Source organism: Eupeodes corollae, chromosome 1 (assembly GCF_945859685.1).
Source record: "Eupeodes corollae chromosome 1, idEupCoro1.1, whole genome shotgun sequence".
Classification (NCBI taxonomy): domain Eukaryota; kingdom Metazoa; phylum Arthropoda; class Insecta; order Diptera; family Syrphidae; genus Eupeodes; species Eupeodes corollae.
Window position 1 is genome coordinate 284,745,454 of NC_079147.1, and position 20,636 is coordinate 284,766,089.

Here is a 20,636-nt window from a genome sequence, read left to right on the forward strand (position 1 = left end):
ATGAAGGTCTTATTTAATACCTAACCCACAGTTAACTAACTAGCGGTTTTTGCTTTGGAGATGTCGAAAACCCCAAAAACTTTATTTTTCCTGAATTGAATTACAGTCAATCTATAATAATCGTTGAATACTGTTGATCCACGTATAATATATTAAGATTAAGCTTTGAAAGAGGTATTCACAGTCAATTTATTTTTACATGTAACCTCTTACTTTGGTATTTAGCCTTTAATGTACGGTATACGTTTCATATAACATAGCCAAAAAATGTTTAAATTAAGTTAAGTTCAGATTAGATAATTTCAAAATTCTTTTTCTCGTCACAACTCAAATTTGTTTGTGTTCTCTTTTGAATCCGAAAGACATTCTTTCAGAAATAACTCCTTAGTATTCACTTTATTAAAGCACTGCAAAAATTAAACACACATAGTTACATACAATTTATTATATGACAAAACGCTTTCGACCTTTCAAATTCGACTCGCGTTGTATTTCTCTATTAACGAATTCACGACGAAGCGAAAATAGTTCTTCCTGTATTCCAGTGATGGGACACTTTTGGTTTGACAGCTTTCCACAAATTTTGCTTTGATTGAATTTGTTAAATTTGCGGTGAATTATTCAATAAACAATATTAAATTTGAAAAATGGAATCAATTATAGTATATAATTATTCTGAAAGGAAAGAATTTGAGGAATCCCAGGAATCTTTAAGATTACGGGGGTCATATTTTTATATAATTACAATCAAGAAAGAATCCACGAAATCGAACAGTAAATAATAATGAACACTCTTTCGCCTATGAATCTGCCAAAAAAATCTATCGCATTTCAACTCTCCAACATAGGTTATGACATTTCAAATTCGTTAATTGTTTGAATTCAAAACGAAGAAGGCGAAACCGAAAGCAATAATTGAAAAATGTCAAACTCGCAAGCAAAACGATTCGCCGTGATTCCCATTATCAGGCCCCAGTTCTTCTCAAACTCAATTAAATGAAGCCATGGGCCATTTTTAAACTATTTTTGTTAATAAATGAATTTGAATTTTTTTTAATCATTTCAGCAAAAAATAATGGCTTTACTTTTATTTATGTTGTAAACATCTTTTTTATTTGCTAAAACAAATTTTTCTTTGGAGATTCAACCCCAAACACTTTTAAGTATCTACGACCTTCAATAATATGTCAGCATTTAGCTTTAATTAAAAGCGCTTAATTTTAGCTTGAGATGCGTTTACTATACTTAATACATCAAAGTACATGAAGGGTGTAATCTAAATAAACATTTGACAGCTGCTCTAAAAAAGCAAATTGCTAGAAAACAACAACTTTTTCTTTTTTTAGGTACTTGTTGTTGTTATCTTGGGATTTGCTGTTCATTTTGGGAACAAATTGCATACGAAGGAATATGTTTTTGATATATTTTAAACCTGATTTAGAAACAAACACAGCCGTATTTAATAGATTTTCTTAAAACGTCTCTAAATGTGCTTTAATATTTAAGCTACCTTTAAATGACGAACATTTATTTCTTATCTTTGACTGTTTTCAAAACAGTACTTAACTGAACGGTCTTTGTGTCACCTAACATTAAATAATCTTCCTACTTTCTGACAGACTGAATACTTCAACAGAGAATTGACTGCATGAATGAAGATGGTAACGCACAAAGCTTATCACTATTATCATATTTTCATTTGAAAACCTGCACATCCGTCGAAAAGGAATTTGCTAGATCCATAGGGAGTTGTATCGGATTTTATGAATTTTTGGTAACCCTGTTGTATTGAAACCTGATGTATTGACTATGGTGACCATTGACATACTATACATGGAATGCTAGTGTTGTGAATTTCCCATACAAAATTTTAATAAAAATGGTTCCACTTCAAATTCGAAGCAGGACAGTTCACCTCCGCCGGTTTACCTCTGCCAGTTTACCACCGCCAGTTTACCTCTGCCAGTTTACCTCCGCCGGTTTACCTCTGCCAGTTTACCTCTGGACAGTTTACCACCGCCAGTTTACCTCCGGACGGTTTACCTCCAGAGCAGATAAGGTAGTTTATTATTTTCAAACCTAGCATCGAATTGAAAACTTTTGGCATTTAGTTTTGTGTTGTTCTTTATTTGTATTACTTATGAAATGAATTATTACACTTCCACAACACCATAACGTTTTTTTTCTAAAGCAAAATATTCATTTGATATTTAAGTAGGTTTTTGTGTTTTTTTTTGAATATTTAACAGAATTCAATCTTTTTAATCAAACAAAGCTCAAATTTTTCTTTCCTCAATATGAGTAACAGTTTTTAAAAATAAATAAACTCACGGCCGAATAACACTATAAAATGAAACACTAAGAAGCAGAAATATCGGCCTTTGCATTTATTAAGAAGCACCCTGTGAGCAAAATAAGCCACATTTCAAACTACCTTACCTGCTCTGGAGCTAAACCGTCCAGAGGTAAACCGGCGGTGGTAAACTGTCCAGAGGTAAACTGGCAGAGGTAAACCGGCGGAGGTAAACTGGCAGAGGTAAACTGGCGGTGGTAAACTGGCAGAGGTAAACCGGCGGAGGTAAACAGTCATGTACCGCTTCAAATTAGCTACACTAGCCCTTTCAGGCCCAGTGGCAAAAAAAGATATGAAATATTTAGCGACATCTGTTTAAATTTAATTGAGAAAAGCTTTTTCTGACATAGAAAGTATTGACATCTAGTATAATTTGTTGAAGACAAACGATGCCATGTTTTTTTTGCTGTGAGCAGTGCTGTCGTATTAAAAATATCAAGAGTAGTGTTTTTCTATCATTTTGGGGAGTATTTTCTTAAATAAGGAGGAGTTAAACAAAAAAACAACAAACAAATGCTTGGCCCCTGAACAAAATAAAAAACTGAAAATAATAATGTCCAAATTCGAAGTCAATTGGCCTATTGCGAAGGTTAATGTTCCGAAAACAGACAAATAGAGGGATGTAATGTCGTAAAAAATATTTGCTTTCACTGCTTAAAGGCCAACATTTTAAAATAATATTGTTTAAATAAATACTTTAAATTCAATACTTTTTGTTTATTAAATAAGAAACTGACAATTGAAATTGAAAAAAAATGCAATAAATTTGAAAAATCCCTTGAAGAAGCTGGATTAGTTTTTTATTAATTGCATCAAGAATATTGATCATTAAAGCCCAATCAAACAAACATTGAAATTTTACATCAACATACATTCTTGAATATTCATAAATATATTAAATTCATTATTGTAAATTCGATGTTTCATATTTCCAGTTACAAAAATTAAGGGGTTAATTATAGCTACCATTGAAATCGATCCAGAAAAAAATGTTGACGGTGTTTCCCTTTGATTAGAAATGAAAATTGTATAATCATCCATCGGAAATCACACAAAGAATTTTGTTCGAGAAAAAAAGTGTAATTGCGCATTTATTTTTCTCTACAACGGACGGAAATTCATTTTCCTGAACAGCTGATACTTTATGTTCAAAAGTGAAATGAATCGTTCAGTGTCAGTGGATTTAAATCGGGAAATTTTTTCAATGACAGAAATGTTTAAGGATAGCTATAAACGACCTGTCAAAAAAGTTCCAATGTTTGTTTTCAATGATGAAAACCAATGATAGCTATAACTGGCGCCTTATACAATGTTTTGTTATTCTAGATTAAAGTTTTCGATGGCTCGCATTTTTCGGTGAAATTGTTTTTAAGCAGTTCCTTGGCAGTAAGTAGGGCATTCACCGTTTCTACCTTGAGTGAATTTCTTTTTTTATCTTTTATAAGGCTTACGTCCGAAAATTTTCTTTCTGTTGTTGCACTATTTTTGGGGCATTATATTTTAAATTTTGGTTTTTATTGTAAACCAAATACAAATTTCTTTTCCGTTTTATTTTGGGGAGTAGTTTTCGCCCGTGGGTAGAGTAGCAGTTGACTCTGAAAATAGTAAAATACTACTATAGTAGCAAAAACGACAGCAGTGGATGTGAGTATTAAAAGTAACACAATTTTTCCGCATAGCCCTCTTTGCGCTAGTGTTTTGTCCGTTAAAAGTGGAACCATCGTGAAGTTGGCTACTAGCAGTCCATGTATAGTATGTCAATGATGGTGACATTTACTATGTCAAAATAAATTTTAAAATTGCGTTAAGTGGCCTTTAAACGCTGTTGTTTAAGTTGAGAGTAACTTTACGTAACGTTACTGAAATGTGAAAATTGATTATACATTGATACCTATATCGCATTTCTAGTTGCGATGGCTTTAAAATTGCTTTATATATACGGCTTACAGTATTATTCTTTTATAATAAATATAATAATTATATTTGATATGAAATTATTTGGTAAAATAATCTATCTCCATTTGAAGGTTCACGCTGACTTACTTTAGATTAAATCGATTCTACCTATTGTGAATGATGACCAGAAAATAGAACTACAAAATTGTTTAGTCAGTTCTAAAACCAATTTTGACTTTTCTACTAGTGCCATCTGTACCTTCGTAAGGATAACAATTTATAACAAATCCACAATTTAAAATTTGATTTAAAAAATGTATGAGCAACACAACCGCTTTCCATTTATCCACTTTTAACGCAACGTCTTCAAAATAATGTTTCATATATTTTGCAAGGAACTCCTTGTTGTCCGAGCTAAAAATTGCTCCTTTATATTGGAGTGAAATTTTTGTTCACTATTCAAGAGAAGTTATCTTTTACAGAGGTAATTTTAGCTTTGATTCACAAGACAAACATTAAAAAAATGTTTACAGTTAAATGGTTAGACCTGTTAAACTAACCCTTGCTGAAATATCGCCAACTCGCAATCCTTGCGACGCACTTTTAGTGAGTATGATGGCGGAGGTAGAGAGCATTGTGAATTCGCGACCCCTTACCTATGTACCAATTGATTTTGAAAGTAGTGAAGCACTTACCCCCAATCATTTATTGATCGGTTGTTCTAATCAAGAACGACTCCACGCAGACGCAGAGCCAATACGTGACGAAGCAGCTATCAGAAGAAATTGGATAGCCGCTGAAAAGTACGCACAATCATTTTGGCAAAGATGGCTTCGCGAATACTTACCCGATTTGACTCGACGGACAAAATGGTTTAAACCACAGAGGCAGTTGCAAGAAGGAGATATCGTAGTTATCGTAGACTACAACAGTCCAAGAAAAACCTGGCCAAAGGGTAAAATTCTTAAAGTGATACCTGGAAAAGATGATACTGTTCAGAGCGCAATTGTACAAACCCAAACAGGGATTTATACTCGCCCAGCTGTTAAGCTTGCAGTCCTTGAGGTTCACCAGTTCGATGGAAAGTGGTAAGCTGGATCCTAACCCAGTTACCGGGGGGTAGTGTTAAGCGAACGTGGAACCACCTTTCATTGCAGTATACAGTTTCTTGAATTCCAAGAAAAGGCGCAATATACTAAGTCAATATCTATCTCTTTCTTAAAGAATTAAATTTACTATTGAACACCGGAAATTTAGCTTTTTGGATTAAATCAACCATTTTTAAAAAGAAACAGAGTGAAGTGCATAAGCTTGATAGTTAAAACAAAAATTAAGAAAAAATAAGAAAATTGCTTAGGGCAATTACTAACAAATATAAAATATATTAAGATATAATCTGTAAACTAAAGTAAGGAAATATAATTGTATATGAATTATTGTAACTATGTAATTTAACTTTTTTTAGCGAAATTAAAGTTTGTTCTTCCTTCAAATTGGATTACTTTAATTTTGGAAAACTATTAACACAAAATTTCATACAGTTCGTAGTTTTTGTCTTAAGGTTTTAAAATTTGTTAGATACAAATTTTTCTTATTCCGTTTTGCAGTAGTTTTATCATAAATATAGAGACTCTCAATGAGATGTTTTAATTTAAAAAAAACGTCTATTTGCACGACTGTCACTTTTTAAGCTGTCATATTTTGATATTTAAAAAGTAAAAACTTTGCTATTACTTTAAGTGCAAGTATGTACATACACACTACTAGAAAAATGGTGAAAATTTTGAAGTAATAGTTCGCTGTTTTAAAAGAAAAGTATAATAACGGTGTAGTTTCTCGAAGATTCGATCGAGTCCTTTTGATCTAGCTATAGACTTTTTTCTTTGCCACGAAAAATATAAGGGTCATTTTTTAGCTGTTATCTTTTTGGAAACACTGGTTTAAACCGCTGACGCACGTTTCGTGTTTTGTTTCACTGTCAACAAATTTTCAGTTTGGTCAATAATTTCACCATAATTCAAAATGCGTGCTCTTTTAGAAAGTTCAAAATGCATTTTTTTACCGAAAAATTGTGTTCATCGACGAAGCTCATTTTTGGCTCAATGGGTATGTAAACAGGGAGAATTTTTGAATTTGGAATGATTATCAGCCAGAAGCATAGCAAGAGCTATCCATGCATCCAGAAAAAGTCACAGTTTGGTTAGGTTTATGGGCTGGGGTGGCATCATTGGACAGTACTTCTTCAAAGATGATGCGAATCGTAACATTACTGGGAATGGTGATCACTACCGTGAGATGATATCCAACTTTTCTTTGTCCAAAATGTAAGAGCTTGACTTGCATGACATGTGGTTTCAACAAGACGGTGCCACATGCCACACAGCACGCGCAACATGGACGACTTATTAAGAGGCGAGTTCGGTGAACATTTTATTTCACGTTCGGGACCGTCTAGATCGTACGATTTAACGCCTTTAGACTACGAGTATGTTTTCCCGCTTCAATTGACGCGTTGGAAGACATCATTGAAGTATTTGTTCGTGAGATACCGGCCGAAATGTTGAAAAGAGTAAATTGGACTAAGCGGATAGACCATTTAAAGAGCAGTCAAAGTCAAGGTTTGCATGAAATAATCTTCAAACATTAAATTATATGGACCGTACTATCGATTCAAATAAAGACTCCATGGGTTTTTCTGAATTGTATTTGTTTTTTGTTTTGGAAAACTTTCCTATAGTTTTTAAAAAATCACCCTACATATGCCAATGATGCATAATCGATTCAAGATCATAGAGAAGGAATCCGTTAAGCTATTCCTTTAAATTCTGTACCACAATTCGTCCTTCTTATTGGATTTACAATCTCTGGTACTTCTGTTTAGGATACCATAGAGTGCTAAGTAGTAAGTGAGTTAATTGTAACATGGCCGAATTTCAGATGTGAACATGATCCACAAGGCACATCTTATCTTTGATCAAAAATAGTAGACCTAAGCCAGGGACCCAGTCTGTCATGCGTTTCGAAAGCCAATTCGATTTGAATCTGATATTCGATTCGTTTATGAATTCGTACTCTATAAAATGTTCGAATGGAATAAAACAATCATCTACATAGTTCTTTTCCTATCTATCGAATAGATTTGCCGTTGAAAATTATCGTAATGACTGCTTTGCAATTGCCACATCTCTCTTTTTAATTCAAGCTTAGAAAGTTTAAGCTGATTTTTTTCATAGTCATTTAGTTTTTGTGTCGAAATTTGTCTTTTGGCAAGGTATACTTTTTTTCCTTCAAGTCATACGCTTTCCACCATAATTTCAAATTGCTTTTGTTTGGTACCTATGAACATTTTTCGCTGATGATTCCGTGTAACTGAATTTATTTGCTTAAATTTTGAATATAATTATTATTTCCTAACTTATATTTTATCTATTTCACACAATTTAACACAATTTTTCTTTTGTGTCCTTTAAAAACGATCTTCGAATTGCAATTCGTTACCTCTCTTGGTGTAGAAACAAAATTTTCGTTTTCGAACGTTAATGACATTCGGAAACGCATTGCCAGGTACGCAAAATCAGAATACGGATTTGTCATTCCGTAAGTACTAGATTTCTTATCAGCATTAGAAATAGAGAGTACAAAATATTTGTTTTCGAAAATATTTGCTTTCGAAACGCATTACAGAGTAGGGCCCTAGATGCTGAAAAGTATCCTCAAATCATTATATTTCCACCACAGAGTTTTACTGTCTTCTGTGTATTTTGAGCTCAATTCATTGTTCTTTGGCCTTCTCACCTACGTTTTTCCATGGGAAATAAATAAATTGATCTTCGTTTCATACGACCACAAGACATTATTCCAATAAGAACGGTGCAAGTGTTTGTTTGCAAAGACAAGTCTTTATATAGTGATTTTTTTGCTCAAAAACGGCACTTTTAGTGGACTTATACCAGGAAGACTTACTTCGGTTTCTTATTGTTCTAGCTGTTAATGGTCCATTTGATTCAATTTCGAGTCCTCTTAAAGTATCTTGCACATGAGCTACGAACTGCGAACTGTGGATGTTCGCATATTTTGACTTTTCTTTCACATGAGCTTTGTTTCTATTCGCAGACAGCGACGAACTGTCAATTTATAATAACCCTTCTCAACAAACAAAATAAGAGAGATATAATTTTGAGGTTAAGGGGGTATTCTGGTCTAGAAATAAAAAAAAATCGATTTTTTTTTCATATTTTCATAGTTTAACTATTTAAGAATATGTCTACTTGAGGATTTTCCCAAATTTAAATTATTTTCGGAGAAATAAGTATTTTGCTGAGCAGCCATCCAAATCGTTTGGGCTGCAACTAATCGAACAAAAGACATAATGGGGTACTTTAAACGCGTTTTTCTCAGAACTGTCTTTTTGAATCTGATACCCACGATTTTTCAGGTTCTGCCGAACCGATTTATTTGAAATTTTAAGAGAGTCTTCTTTAGGGACTTGTCTACGTCAGGAACAACGGCCATCCCCAAATTTGTATTTTTACTATTTTTAACAAATCGAAGAATGTTCAAAAAGATGGTAAAATTTTTTTTTCTTTAGGCAGCCGCCATTTTGTAAAAAAAATGTTTGTAACTTTTCCGTAGTTGCAGACATTGCGACATTATTGTAGATTAATAATCTTTTTAAGTTTTTGATTTCAGATTTCTAGGAGAGTTAAAATCGTGGGTATGGTCACGCACCAAATTTTTGAGACGCACCACTCCATCAGCTTATAACTAACGGAATTTTGATTTTTTTTTACTTTTTTGTATGCTTCTAATGTGAATAAATAATGTATACAAAATTTGATGGTAAAATTGTTGCTTGCTTTTTTCTACAGCACTTCAAAAATTACATAAAATTCATGTCTCCAGACCACAATACCCAATTAAGTTGAGCGCGAACAATTTATTCGTTGCAGTGTGGATTGTATGTGGAATGAAAATTTTATTATCCTAACATAAGTGTCAATTGGTTTCTTATAATTTAATTGTGTTTTAAATTGACTTTTTGAAATGTGTTACATCACGTTTGTTTGTCCATTCGTTCGTTCGTTGTTCGCTCTCATGTGCAAGGCTCTTAAGAGAATGGAGAATGAACGAATGGACGAACAAACGTGATTTTACACATTTCAAAAATTCAATTTGAAACAAAAACACAACAAAATTATAAGAAACCAATTTGCACTAATGGGATAAAATTTGAAGTTTGTTCGCTAAAACAAGACAATTTTGTAAAAACAATTTGGTAGCAACGAATTGTAGTGTGGTTGCTACGAACTGTCAAACTTTATTCGCGTTCCAGATGCCATCCACACTGCAACGAATAAATTGTTCGCGCTCAACTTAACCTCAAAATTATACCACTCTTGTTTTGTTTGTTGTTTGTTGAAAAACTGACAATTCGTTTCTATCTGCGAATAGAAAAAAAGCTCATGTGAATGAAAAGTCAAATTATGCGAACATCCACAGTTCGCAGTTCGTAGCTCATGTGCAAGATACATTAAAGAAAGAAATGGTTTCTTCTTACAAATTCTCACCAATAGTGTATCAAAACGCAAAGAAGTTTAACTTTTTTTTCTTTATCTTGTCTCTTATTTTGGGCTTGTTTTTCTTCAAACAGTTTAAGGTTTTTGCAATTTCAAAATCGTTTTTCCAGCTTGTATCGGTTTTTTATCACATCTATTTCATCACCCATACATACATAAATTTAAATTATAGCTTACCTTTTTACAATTTGATACTAAACAAAATTGCTATCGCCAAACTAATAAACAAACTCAGTACGCCTATTTGGATACAAAAAATTGATCATTACGTTAGATTAACGGTGTAAGTAGCTTGTTTCTATTATTTTTTCCAGACAAAATTATCATTGGCCTCAAAATTTGTACCGTTAAGTCAAACAAAAAGACGTTTCCACTAAACGATTTTACCATTTTAAAGCATTTTTAGGTACGATTTAAATATAGAAAGACTAACGACAAAAGACTTAATTGCTTAAAAACTATTTTGTATTGAAAACGATGAAGACACTTGTTTTTGTTATTTTTTCCAACACAGTATATCTCATACTTATTCCAAGAGCACCATAAAGGGAAAAAGAAACACAACTTATTTTTTATTTTAATATTAATTTTAATTTGTTTCATTTATATAAGTATTACATAATACATAAATAGTGATTAATATTTGTTGTTTAAATCTAAAATTAAATTTATATATAATTATTTGTTGTCATAATATATTATAAACATTACAATTAAGTATATAGTAATTGAAATATTCTAAATTACAAAAAAATGCGAAAATAAGGAAAAAAAATACTAAAAATAAAGAAAAATCAAATTAAAAACCAAATAAAGAAACGGAGAACGAAAAAAAAAAACAATAAGAATAAGAATAAAACACTCACTAAAAACCGCACTTAATCCAAAGAAAAATAAAATATGTGTGTTTAAAAGCAAATTATAAGATTAATATTATTTAAAATAATATTTCTTTTGTTTTATTTGAAAATTATTTATATATAAAATAATAGGAATTCATTGGCCGTCTTAAAATAAAAATACACAAAGTTAAATATTTTTGTCAGTTATTATTTTTTTTTGTTTTTTAAATTAACAGAGTTTTATAAATTAATAAAATATTACAAAATAAGAGAGTTAGGTTATGTGTTTGTTTTTGTTTTTAATTCATAATTTACAATACAATATTTTAAAATGTATTTTAGCGACACAAAATGTGCAAGTTTGAAAAATACAATTGTGATTAAGTTTTAAAGTAATTAAACAAAATATTCTTTTTATTTTCTTATCAAAACTCTTTGCTTTTTTCTTCTTATTTGTTTTCAAAAACATTAACATTTCTAAAAAGTCATCTTTGAATTTTAATTTCGAACAATAAATTAACAATTTTAATTGATTTTCAAATTGACATATTCCTTATGCATATTTGTTTATGCACATTCACCTGTTTAGTTTTGTTTTTGTTATTATTGTTAGATTTTTTTAATAATGTAACGCATTCCCTTCTTATATCCGAAAAATATAAACTTTTATCACTAAACATTAAATATTTTTGTTTGTAATTTTTGTCTTGAGATCTTTTTTGCCATGTAATAGGTTAAAAATAGTGTTTAATATTATTAGTTTCACAAATTAAAAACCATCAAGTATATTTTGATTGTTCATCTTAACAATAATAATAAGAGAATTTACGAAATTTAAATAAAATAGAATTTAATTTCTTTGTTCTTTGTCTGCCTGCAGTTTTTTCCATGTATCGCCCAATGCCTTGGCAAAGTGATCATCAACAGATGGCGTTGATGAACGTGTCGATGTTGTTGATTTGGATGAGGATGTTGTTTCAATGTTGGTTGATGGAGGAGCGGATGCTACTACCATAGTTGGTGATTCAGCTCGAGTTGCTGCTGCCACATGAGTTGGTGGTGGTGATTGTTCTTCAGGTGGACTAACTGGGCTCATGATGGGTTTGGTGGTCAAAGCCTGAGGCAGAACTGCCGATGCAGCTGGGGGAGTTGGTGAAGTTAGATTAAGTTCTACGGGCTGATGTAGTAAAGTTGGTGCAACTGAAGCCATTGGTGGCATATGTTGAGGGTTTGACAACGACGATGACGACGGTGGTGGTGGAGTTGGAGTTGGTGTAGGCGAGGGCGTCGATGGAACTGGGGACTTCTTCCCGAAGAGAGCCACATAATCAGGTCCTAGAGAGCGACGGAAATGTTCATCTATCACGGTTTCACACATCGATATAGATTCTGTAATAATTAAAAATATATATTCATAAAAAATCTATTTTATTGAAAATATTGAAATTTAAAAAACTTACCAGTACTTTGATTGTCATTTTCTCGATTTGAGATTAAAATACTGTCACGTGAATCGCCACGTTTTGGTGGCGCTTGTGTTATAACACTCGGACGAGCAAGTGTTGTGGCAAATGTTGAGCCCGGCAGCGGTTCCCTGTATGGGGGTGGGGGTGATGCTCTTGGTTTCATTGTTGTCGATGTCACAGACATATCAATGGGGCTTTCAATAATTGGCAATGTTGTTCGATTTGTAGACTCGCACAGCGGCCTAAGGGTAGTCGGTGGCTGTTGGGCGACCATCATTGGTGGCGATGCCGGTGGAGAGGCCACCACCGATGGGGTGTTTTGTGATGACAACGAATGTTGATATTCTGATGCTGCACGCAATCGACGATCACGACGCCATTTTGTGGTGGGAAGTTCTTTGGCAGTTAAGCGGGATTCTGAAAAAAAGAGAAAAAAATATGATTAGATTCAGAGTTAAAGGTAAAGAGGCTTATGTCATAATAACTTAATTAACAAACAGTGTGAAGTCTTCAAAATATTTCAAGATCATACACAACTTAATTTTATTCGTTTCCTCTTTTGGTCACGAATGAAATTAATAAAAATTGGTTAATAAATGCACGATTATTGTTATTGATGCATCAATCAAAACAAAAACCCTATAAGCTCGAAGCGTGCTTTCCATAAAAAATATTAAACAAATTGTATTTATTTGTTTTTGTTTCTGTTTGTAATCAAAATGTCTGTCGCCCATATCCGTTCCGCTTTCTGCCCTGCAGAAGTTCCGCTTATAAGTCAAGATCATTACAAAAATTAAAGAAACAAAATAAAAACAACTCAATAACTATCCATATTTGTTTTATTAGGGGGTAAAGTTATAAACAAAAAAAAAACATTATCAACAATTTAAATAAACATTGCGCGTGTGCCAATGAATAAATAATTTGACATTATCGACCTAAAATGGCCTGCAGAACGTGCCACATAGAATTCTTTAAACCAACACAAAATACAAATAAATATAATAAGCTTGACAAAATATTCTTTTCGGGTTGCATCTTCCTTAGCCATGTAACAAATTTCAATTCAGAACCGGAAGTGTCCGAAAAGTATGCATTGACAATGCACTGCAATGCTTTAATACAAAAATGCAAATATTAACCATCATAGCTGTCGTCGTCGTTACCGCCGCCGGCCGGGGGGCGGACCAACAACTTTTATTTATACAGCTCGTTGATCGCGGTCGCTGCTGTCCGTCATGAGATAAGTTCATTCATGAGCGGAACATGTCGTCGGTAACGATTATTAAGTCATGGCCAAAAACGGAAGAAGGTTTTTGTTGTTGTTGTTGATGGTGATTGGAGGCATTTCGTGCTTACATTGTAAATGCTCCCTCATATCAAAACCCACCACTTCGGCTTATGAATGACTGGGCACCGTGAGCACCAACGACGACGGTGGAGGGTTGATGATGAATAATAATTTTGTTTTTTATATTTCAATAAAAACTCGAACATAAACATGACCAAGCCATATAGTCAAAGAGTTGTGGGTCCCCCGTGTCTCACATTCTGTCAATTGACTATGCCCACGGCCACGGGACGCGGAAAGGGAGTAGGAACTTGATCCAACTATTTCCATTATGCAACAAATGAATTCCGTTTGAATGACAGAAAGCATTTTGCATTTTATACTAACTAACCCGTATTTGGTGGATAGATTTGTGATATAAAATTTTTCAAACAAGGAAGTGGCTTGACATTCAATAAAGAAGAAGATGGTGGTTTTGCCTTCTTAGGTGCGTCGTCACCGCGATGTTTTCACCCTCAATCCTAGTTCTTTAGTCTATACGAAACTATAAAGTAATTTGATAATGGATATTGTAATTAAAAATTCCAGCGTGGGTGTTAAGACGCTGCAGGTCTGAATTGTTAATAGTTCTTTGGCTTATAGTTTGTTTTCAATGTTGCATTTTCGTATGCAAATAACGTAAAATTGAAATAACAAACGTTTTTTGATTGATTAAGGCAGGAATGAAGTGTGATATTTGGACGAAATAGAGGGGTTTCCGACAAGAGGTTTCATTTTTATATTTAAAAAAATGGTACTTCTTAAGAGACATCAATGGATGTTGATTTAATTTAAAAGAGGAATGTACAAAAATAATGGAATCTGTGAAATGGTAGCCACGGCACCGATTGCCGCGCAGTATGGCTGTATGTCCTCTACAATTTCCCGAATTCCATATTTAAGGTCTTAAGGCGACTGTGAAACGCTGCCATGGACCTTATCTTTCTGGTAAACTTCAATAAAATTCTCAAATTCTTAAATTACAAGCAATGGTCAAATTCTCTTGTCAAATGCCAACAGATGACAGCTTCAAAAGTGACAGTTGATCAAATGGCGGGTTTTTCAAATGGAGATTTCTCATTTTGTTCTTTCTTTTTCGCAAAAACTACTTTAACAATTTTGTTTGAAACTCTATAATTTCCCGAATTCCATATTTAAGGTCTTAAGTCGACTGTGAAACGCTGCCATTCACCTTATCTTTCTTGTAAACTTAAATAAAAGTCTCAAATTCTTAAATTACAAGCAATGGTAAAATTCTCTTGCCAAATACCAAAAGATGACAGCTTCAAAAGTGACAGTTGATCAAATGGCGGGCTTTTCAAATGAACACTTCTAATTTTGTTCTTTCTTTTTCGCAAAAACTACTTTAACAATTTTGCTTGAAACTTTATAATTTCCCTAATTCCATATTTAAGGTCTTAAGTCGACTGTGAAACGCTGCTATGGACCTTATCTTTCTGGTAAACTTCAATAAAAGTGTCAAATTCTTAAATTACAAGCAATGGTGAAATTTTCTTGTCAAATACCAAAAGATGACAGCTTCAAAAGTGACAGATTGACGGACTTTTCAAATTTAAACCTCATATGTTGTTCTTTCTTTTTCACAAAAATCACTTCAACACTTTTGTCAAAAACTCTTTCAAGTTTGAAAGCGGTGAAATTCACAGCCTATAAATTTAAATATTCTTCCAATCAATAATATCTAAGGTTTACTTTGGCGCCAAAGATGTTCCTATACTTTGTACTTGTTTATAAGCATCTCGTTTTTATTCATTTTGCGCAATGAATTAATTAAATAACAACAAAATAGATTTCAACTGTTCAAACACATTTTATGTAAATAAAAGTGTTTTTATATTAATAAAATAATAAATGAAAAAGGTCTAAATAATATGTATTTAAAACGAATGTTTATTTATTAATAGACTTGTGCTATAAAACAAACATTAGCGTGTTTTTATGCAACAAATGACAAAAATAATTGTAATTGTATACAATGTAAATATTGTTGGACAAATAAAATTGTACAATACGTCACTAAAAGAAAAACAAATGTGTTTTCCCTTTCTAATAAATTGAAATAAAATATAACTTTTAAAAATAACATTAAACAAATATTTTTCTTTACAACAATTAACATATACAAGTGATTCATTACACGAAAGGCCACCTAGTGGACTCTTTTTAAATCATATATTTTGACACTGACAGCATTTTTAAGCTCAAACGAATTTTGACAGAAAGCCAGTGACAGCTCAACTTTCCATTATCGCAGCACGAATTTCGACTCACGTTTTTTTTTATTTGATAGATATGTGCAAATAAATAATAACAATAGAAATTTTAGATCGAGAAAGCATTTATTTCTATTTTAAATTAATTTTCAAAGGTCACTTTTGACATTTCTTCCATGTTGTTTGTTCAGTGTTGCCATACTTGCATTTTATTTTTTGGGGATTTCTTTGATTTTAGTGCTCAAAAAGTACTTTGCATATACCCAAACTCACATTCACCCCAAATCCTATAGTTAATCTAAGCAGGGGGGTTCGAGGGGGGGGGTGCAGCATGGCCAATTACTGTTAGTACGCCGCCGTGTTATCAATTCAAAAAAACTTGTTTTAGGCTGAAAAAATGAAATACAAAAAAAGGGTGAAGTCCAAAAAAGAAAATATTTTTTTCTATGACTTAAAGGTGTTTCCTAGCCTCCCTATTGAGACCCCTACCTAAATGAAAACAAAAAATCAGAAGGAAATTCGTGCTGTGGCAATGGAAATTCGCCCCCAGTGACATTACTCCGTAGAAAGAAATCAGTTGCTATGCACTAATAAAAAAAATTTATTTCCAAAGTTAATTTAGTGCAGCCTAAACCGTGTGTTTTTTGAAAGAAGTTTTTGCCGAAATGATACCCAGCAAATTGTGGAAAAAGCTTAAACTGAACGCAAATGATTCCTTCCTTCAATTTTGACAGCGAATGTCAAAAGATTTAACATTTTGAAACGTCAAACTGTCATAGAGACGATAAAAAGCAAAATGTAAGCATTTAAGGAATTGGGAATCTAGAAGAGTTATCTAAAACTGAATTGACGAACAAGTGGAAGATTTTTGTTTGCTTCTGACATAAGTATTCAATTCGAGGCTTTTAATTCAAGAAACATATTTTAGAGTAAAATACAAATAAGGAAAGTCAGTATTCATAAACTTAGTATTTCCTTAGAAGAAATTCAAAGCATGAAGTGGAGGCTTCTAAAGTCTTCTAGATAACGCATATTCAACTTCCTTTTTCACTTAATAGAGCAAACAAATCCCAATAATTTATTCACAATAAAAATAACACCATTTGTTTTTGTATCTTATTAAAATAATAACAACTTCATTGAGTTGAATTTCTATTTCCAGGTAATTTTTCAAAACAATTCTTTTTTACAGCCGCCCGTCTTAAGCATTACTTTGTCAGTATTTGTTGTTATCTATAAAAGGCGAGAATGAAAACATTGTTTTTCATCTAAGGTTTTCAATAGAAAAAGATGACAAACAATCATCATCTGAAGATCTTACATACTAGATAAATAAGCGTATTACCAATTTAGGAAAAATAAAGTCATCAGCGTGAATGCAAGACAAAATAATTGGGCCCTTAGGGACTGTAATATATTGAGGCTTATCCAATTAGTCAATTCGATTTGTCTCATCCATATCTATCCGACTTGTGACTGATTCACGGCGGTCGTCAAGCAACACAACTCTTGTCATAACCGTGGCGGATCGTTTATATTTGATCTATGTTGGTGGTCTTTTGTTGTTTTGTCACGTGCCCTAGATGAGCAAATGACAAATATGTCATTAAAATTGATTTTCTTTCGAAGATCAAACGAAAGGTGTAATGGGTTGAAACTAAAATGCTTCGTTTTTGTTTGAAACTTTCGACATTTATGTGGATTGAGAGATTGTATGCTTAACAAAGAACCTCTTTCTTAATTTAGAGACACCTTAGAATAAATCACTATAATTTAGTTGACTTTAGTTTTACTTCCTCTAAAGATGTAATAAATATGTTCATCGGGTGTGAACTTAATTTTGTTAAGATTAGAATTTAATGAGCTTATCATACGGTGCCGTTGAAGTTCAACATCCGAAGGACAAGGATGTGAATCTAGAAACGAATATGAAACGTTGAGGGTACTGTCGTCGTCAGAACAGTTTAATGGATTAGAAGTGGCAGACAAAAGATCAATAATGAATATAAGGAAGAGAGTCGGAGACAAAACGGAGCCCTGGGGAACACCAGCATTTATTTAATGAATTTCAGAGTTGAAACCATCTAATACAACTTGTATTGAACGTTTAGAAAGGTAATTTCTAATACAACGAAGAAGAGATTCATCAATACCAAAAGCACGCATTTTCCATGAGAGAGCTTGGTGCCGAACTCTATCAATTGCTTTAGAAATATCAAGTACAATAATCTTACTTTCTCCAAAATGATGTTAAGATTTGTTTGACTGAGATAAACCATGAGATCACCACTCACCAGTGGACCTATTGCTACGAAAGCCATACTGCTGGACATTAAGAAGCTTTCGTTCTTCAAAATATTTCTTAAGCTGATAATTATTCAGCGTTTCCATGGCCTTGGAAAGAAGGGACGAGAGTGCTATTAAGATTTGAAGTAAGATTGTTTGAAATACAGTGACAAGGTTCGTCTTACATCTAAAAGTCTTTTTTATTAACCTATTAATCTAGTTAAATAGACAGGCAGACAGAAATTCAGCATCTAGAAAACCCACCCAACCCAAAAACCGAAGGTGGAGCAATATATCCAACTGCATTATATAAGGAAGATGTGGCCCACCTATAATAAAACTCGTACAAACGATTTCCTATGCGGCCAAGGCAAGACATAGCCAGGATTGTTGCGGTTTGTACCGGACATTGGCCTATAGGAGTTCATGCAGAGAAGTTGGGTATCTCTTACAACACCTTTTGCCGCAGTTGTAGTGACCAAAGAGAAAGTGAAACGATAATCCATTTCCTCTGCAAATGTCCTGCTTTGGCAAACATTAGAATGAAATGCTTTAAAAAAGCATTCTTTCACAAACTTGATGAGCTATCTGAGACAAAGAGACCTAATCTTTTTTCTCAATGCGACAAAATGGCTCTAACATAATCGCTTTGAAGCTTCTCTATAGATCTTTCCCTTTTTATCACAGGTCAAATGAGTTTTTGGTATCAAAACGGCGCACTACAGCCGCACCTACAGGTTGCCTTCTATATGTAATTCTAAAAATCAAAAATCCTCTAAAAACTCAAAATTTCGAATATCCCAAATCGATTAAACTCAAAATTCCAAAACTTGCAAAAATCTGTACAAATTTCTTATTATACACCACAATTCCAAAAATTGATATCCAAAAACTCCTTATCCCGAAAAGTCAAAAATTCAGAAAGATCGTAATTCAAAGTGCAAACAATTCAAACTTTATATCAAAATTTTGTGATGTTTTTTTCATCTTAAATCAGAATTTTGAAAATCGAAATTCACAAACTTCAAAATCTTCTCTACAAAATCCATTATTTCAAAACTCAAAATTTCTAAAGATCAAAATCTTGAAAATCCCATCATTTTTATAGCAAAAATTTAACCAAATTTATCATTTTATAGCGACTTTCTGAAAATTGATATCCGTAATACTGCAGATCCAGAATACCCTTAAATAGTGAAAGAAAGATCAGAATTCAAAAATGCAAAAAGGCAAAGTCGCAAAAATCCAAAGCACTGAATATTCAAAATCCCAAAAGTCCAAATCCCGAAGCTTTAAACCAAAAGTTTTAGCTTGAGAAACTCCAAAATCCCGAAAGGACATTAACCAAAAACTCAAAATTTCTTAAAATCAGAATCTTTAAAATGCCAAAATCTAAAAAAAGAATCAAAATCCCGAAATTTTATTGCAAGAATGTTCTACTTTAAATATAATATATACTCGTATATATAAGGAAAACACAGTTTAAATTAATAATTTCAGATCCCGTGTTTAGGAAAACTACACAACGGAATACAAATATTCCGGACTCAAATAGACTCAAGGCAACTTATTTAAGTTTGAGTTTGGAAAATTCTTATTCCATGGTGAAGTTTTTCTAACACGGGAGCTGAAATACTAATTTTAACTATGTTTTCCTTATAAATACGGGTCATAATCTAAAAGGGTGAAATATACCATTTTGGGATTTTGTTTTCTAAGTTTTGGAATTTCGGGTTTTTAGGTATCGATTTTCGGAAATTTGACTCTAATATTTTATTATAATCTGATTAGATCGAGTATTTTTGCAATTGAAACTCTTCGAATCCAACGTCCAATCCAATGCAAATGCTCTGCCAACATCTCTAGCAGACTACAAGCTTTCGTTAACCGTTTTCTGCGCTCTATTCTGAAGAATAGAAATGGTGGCGGCAAACCATTTCTAACGTTGAGCTTTGGAATAGGACCGGACAGAAAAAATTGGACGCAGACATATGCAACGGAAATGGCGTTGGATAGGCCATACACTGAGGAAACCGGACGACAATATAGCAAAACAATCAGTCCAATGGAATCTCCAGTGTAATAGACGCGTTGGAAGACCAAAGACAACTTGGAGGTCATCAGTTTTGAAGGAGGCTCGGTCTCAATGTATTCAATCGTGTCTACAGCTGAGGTTAATTGCAGTGAATCGGGATAGGTGGAAGGATCTTGTTTCTGCCCTAATGCTCCAGGAGGAGTTGAAGCGCTGCTGTATTTGCAGCCGGACAACATATATATGTATATATATATACTTTATGTTTGCCAAAGTAAAGCTTATTTAAAACATTTGACATTTAGAAAAGCGTTTCGCATTTGAAAACGTTCTAATTTAAATATTTCTTCCTACACTTCCATATGACAACCGCATCAAATTAACCGAAAAAAAGTTCAACTATTGAGTTCAAAAAAACACAAAACACTAAAAAACATCTACAAATTGGTTCAAAAATATCATTATTCAAAACAACACCCACTCAATCATAAAATCAATCTTCTTCTTTTCCATATTTGTGTGTATAGTTTCTATACGTTCTATACATAGTCTCATCATCAAGAAGTCATTCAACATCCCAGTAACTAAATTAAATAACCCCAATCAAAGCCATGTTCCAGA

At 32.9% G+C, this 20,636-nt stretch overlaps 1 protein-coding gene across 1 annotated transcript in view; it reads right to left on the reverse strand.

The window, feature by feature from the left end:
• Window positions 1-10,476: 10,476 nt before the first annotated feature.
• LOC129938804 (mucin-2) overlaps window positions 10,477-20,636 on the reverse strand; it is a 38,826-nt gene continuing 28,666 nt past the window's right edge. Inside the window, exons 2-3 of the mRNA XM_056046572.1 lie at window positions 12,128-12,550; window positions 10,477-12,056 (exon numbers count right to left, since the gene is read on the reverse strand). Coding sequence (XP_055902547.1) covers window positions 11,518-12,056; window positions 12,128-12,550 — 962 coding nt within the window. The 3' untranslated portion in view covers window positions 10,477-11,517. The remainder of the gene's footprint in view (window positions 12,057-12,127; window positions 12,551-20,636) is intronic.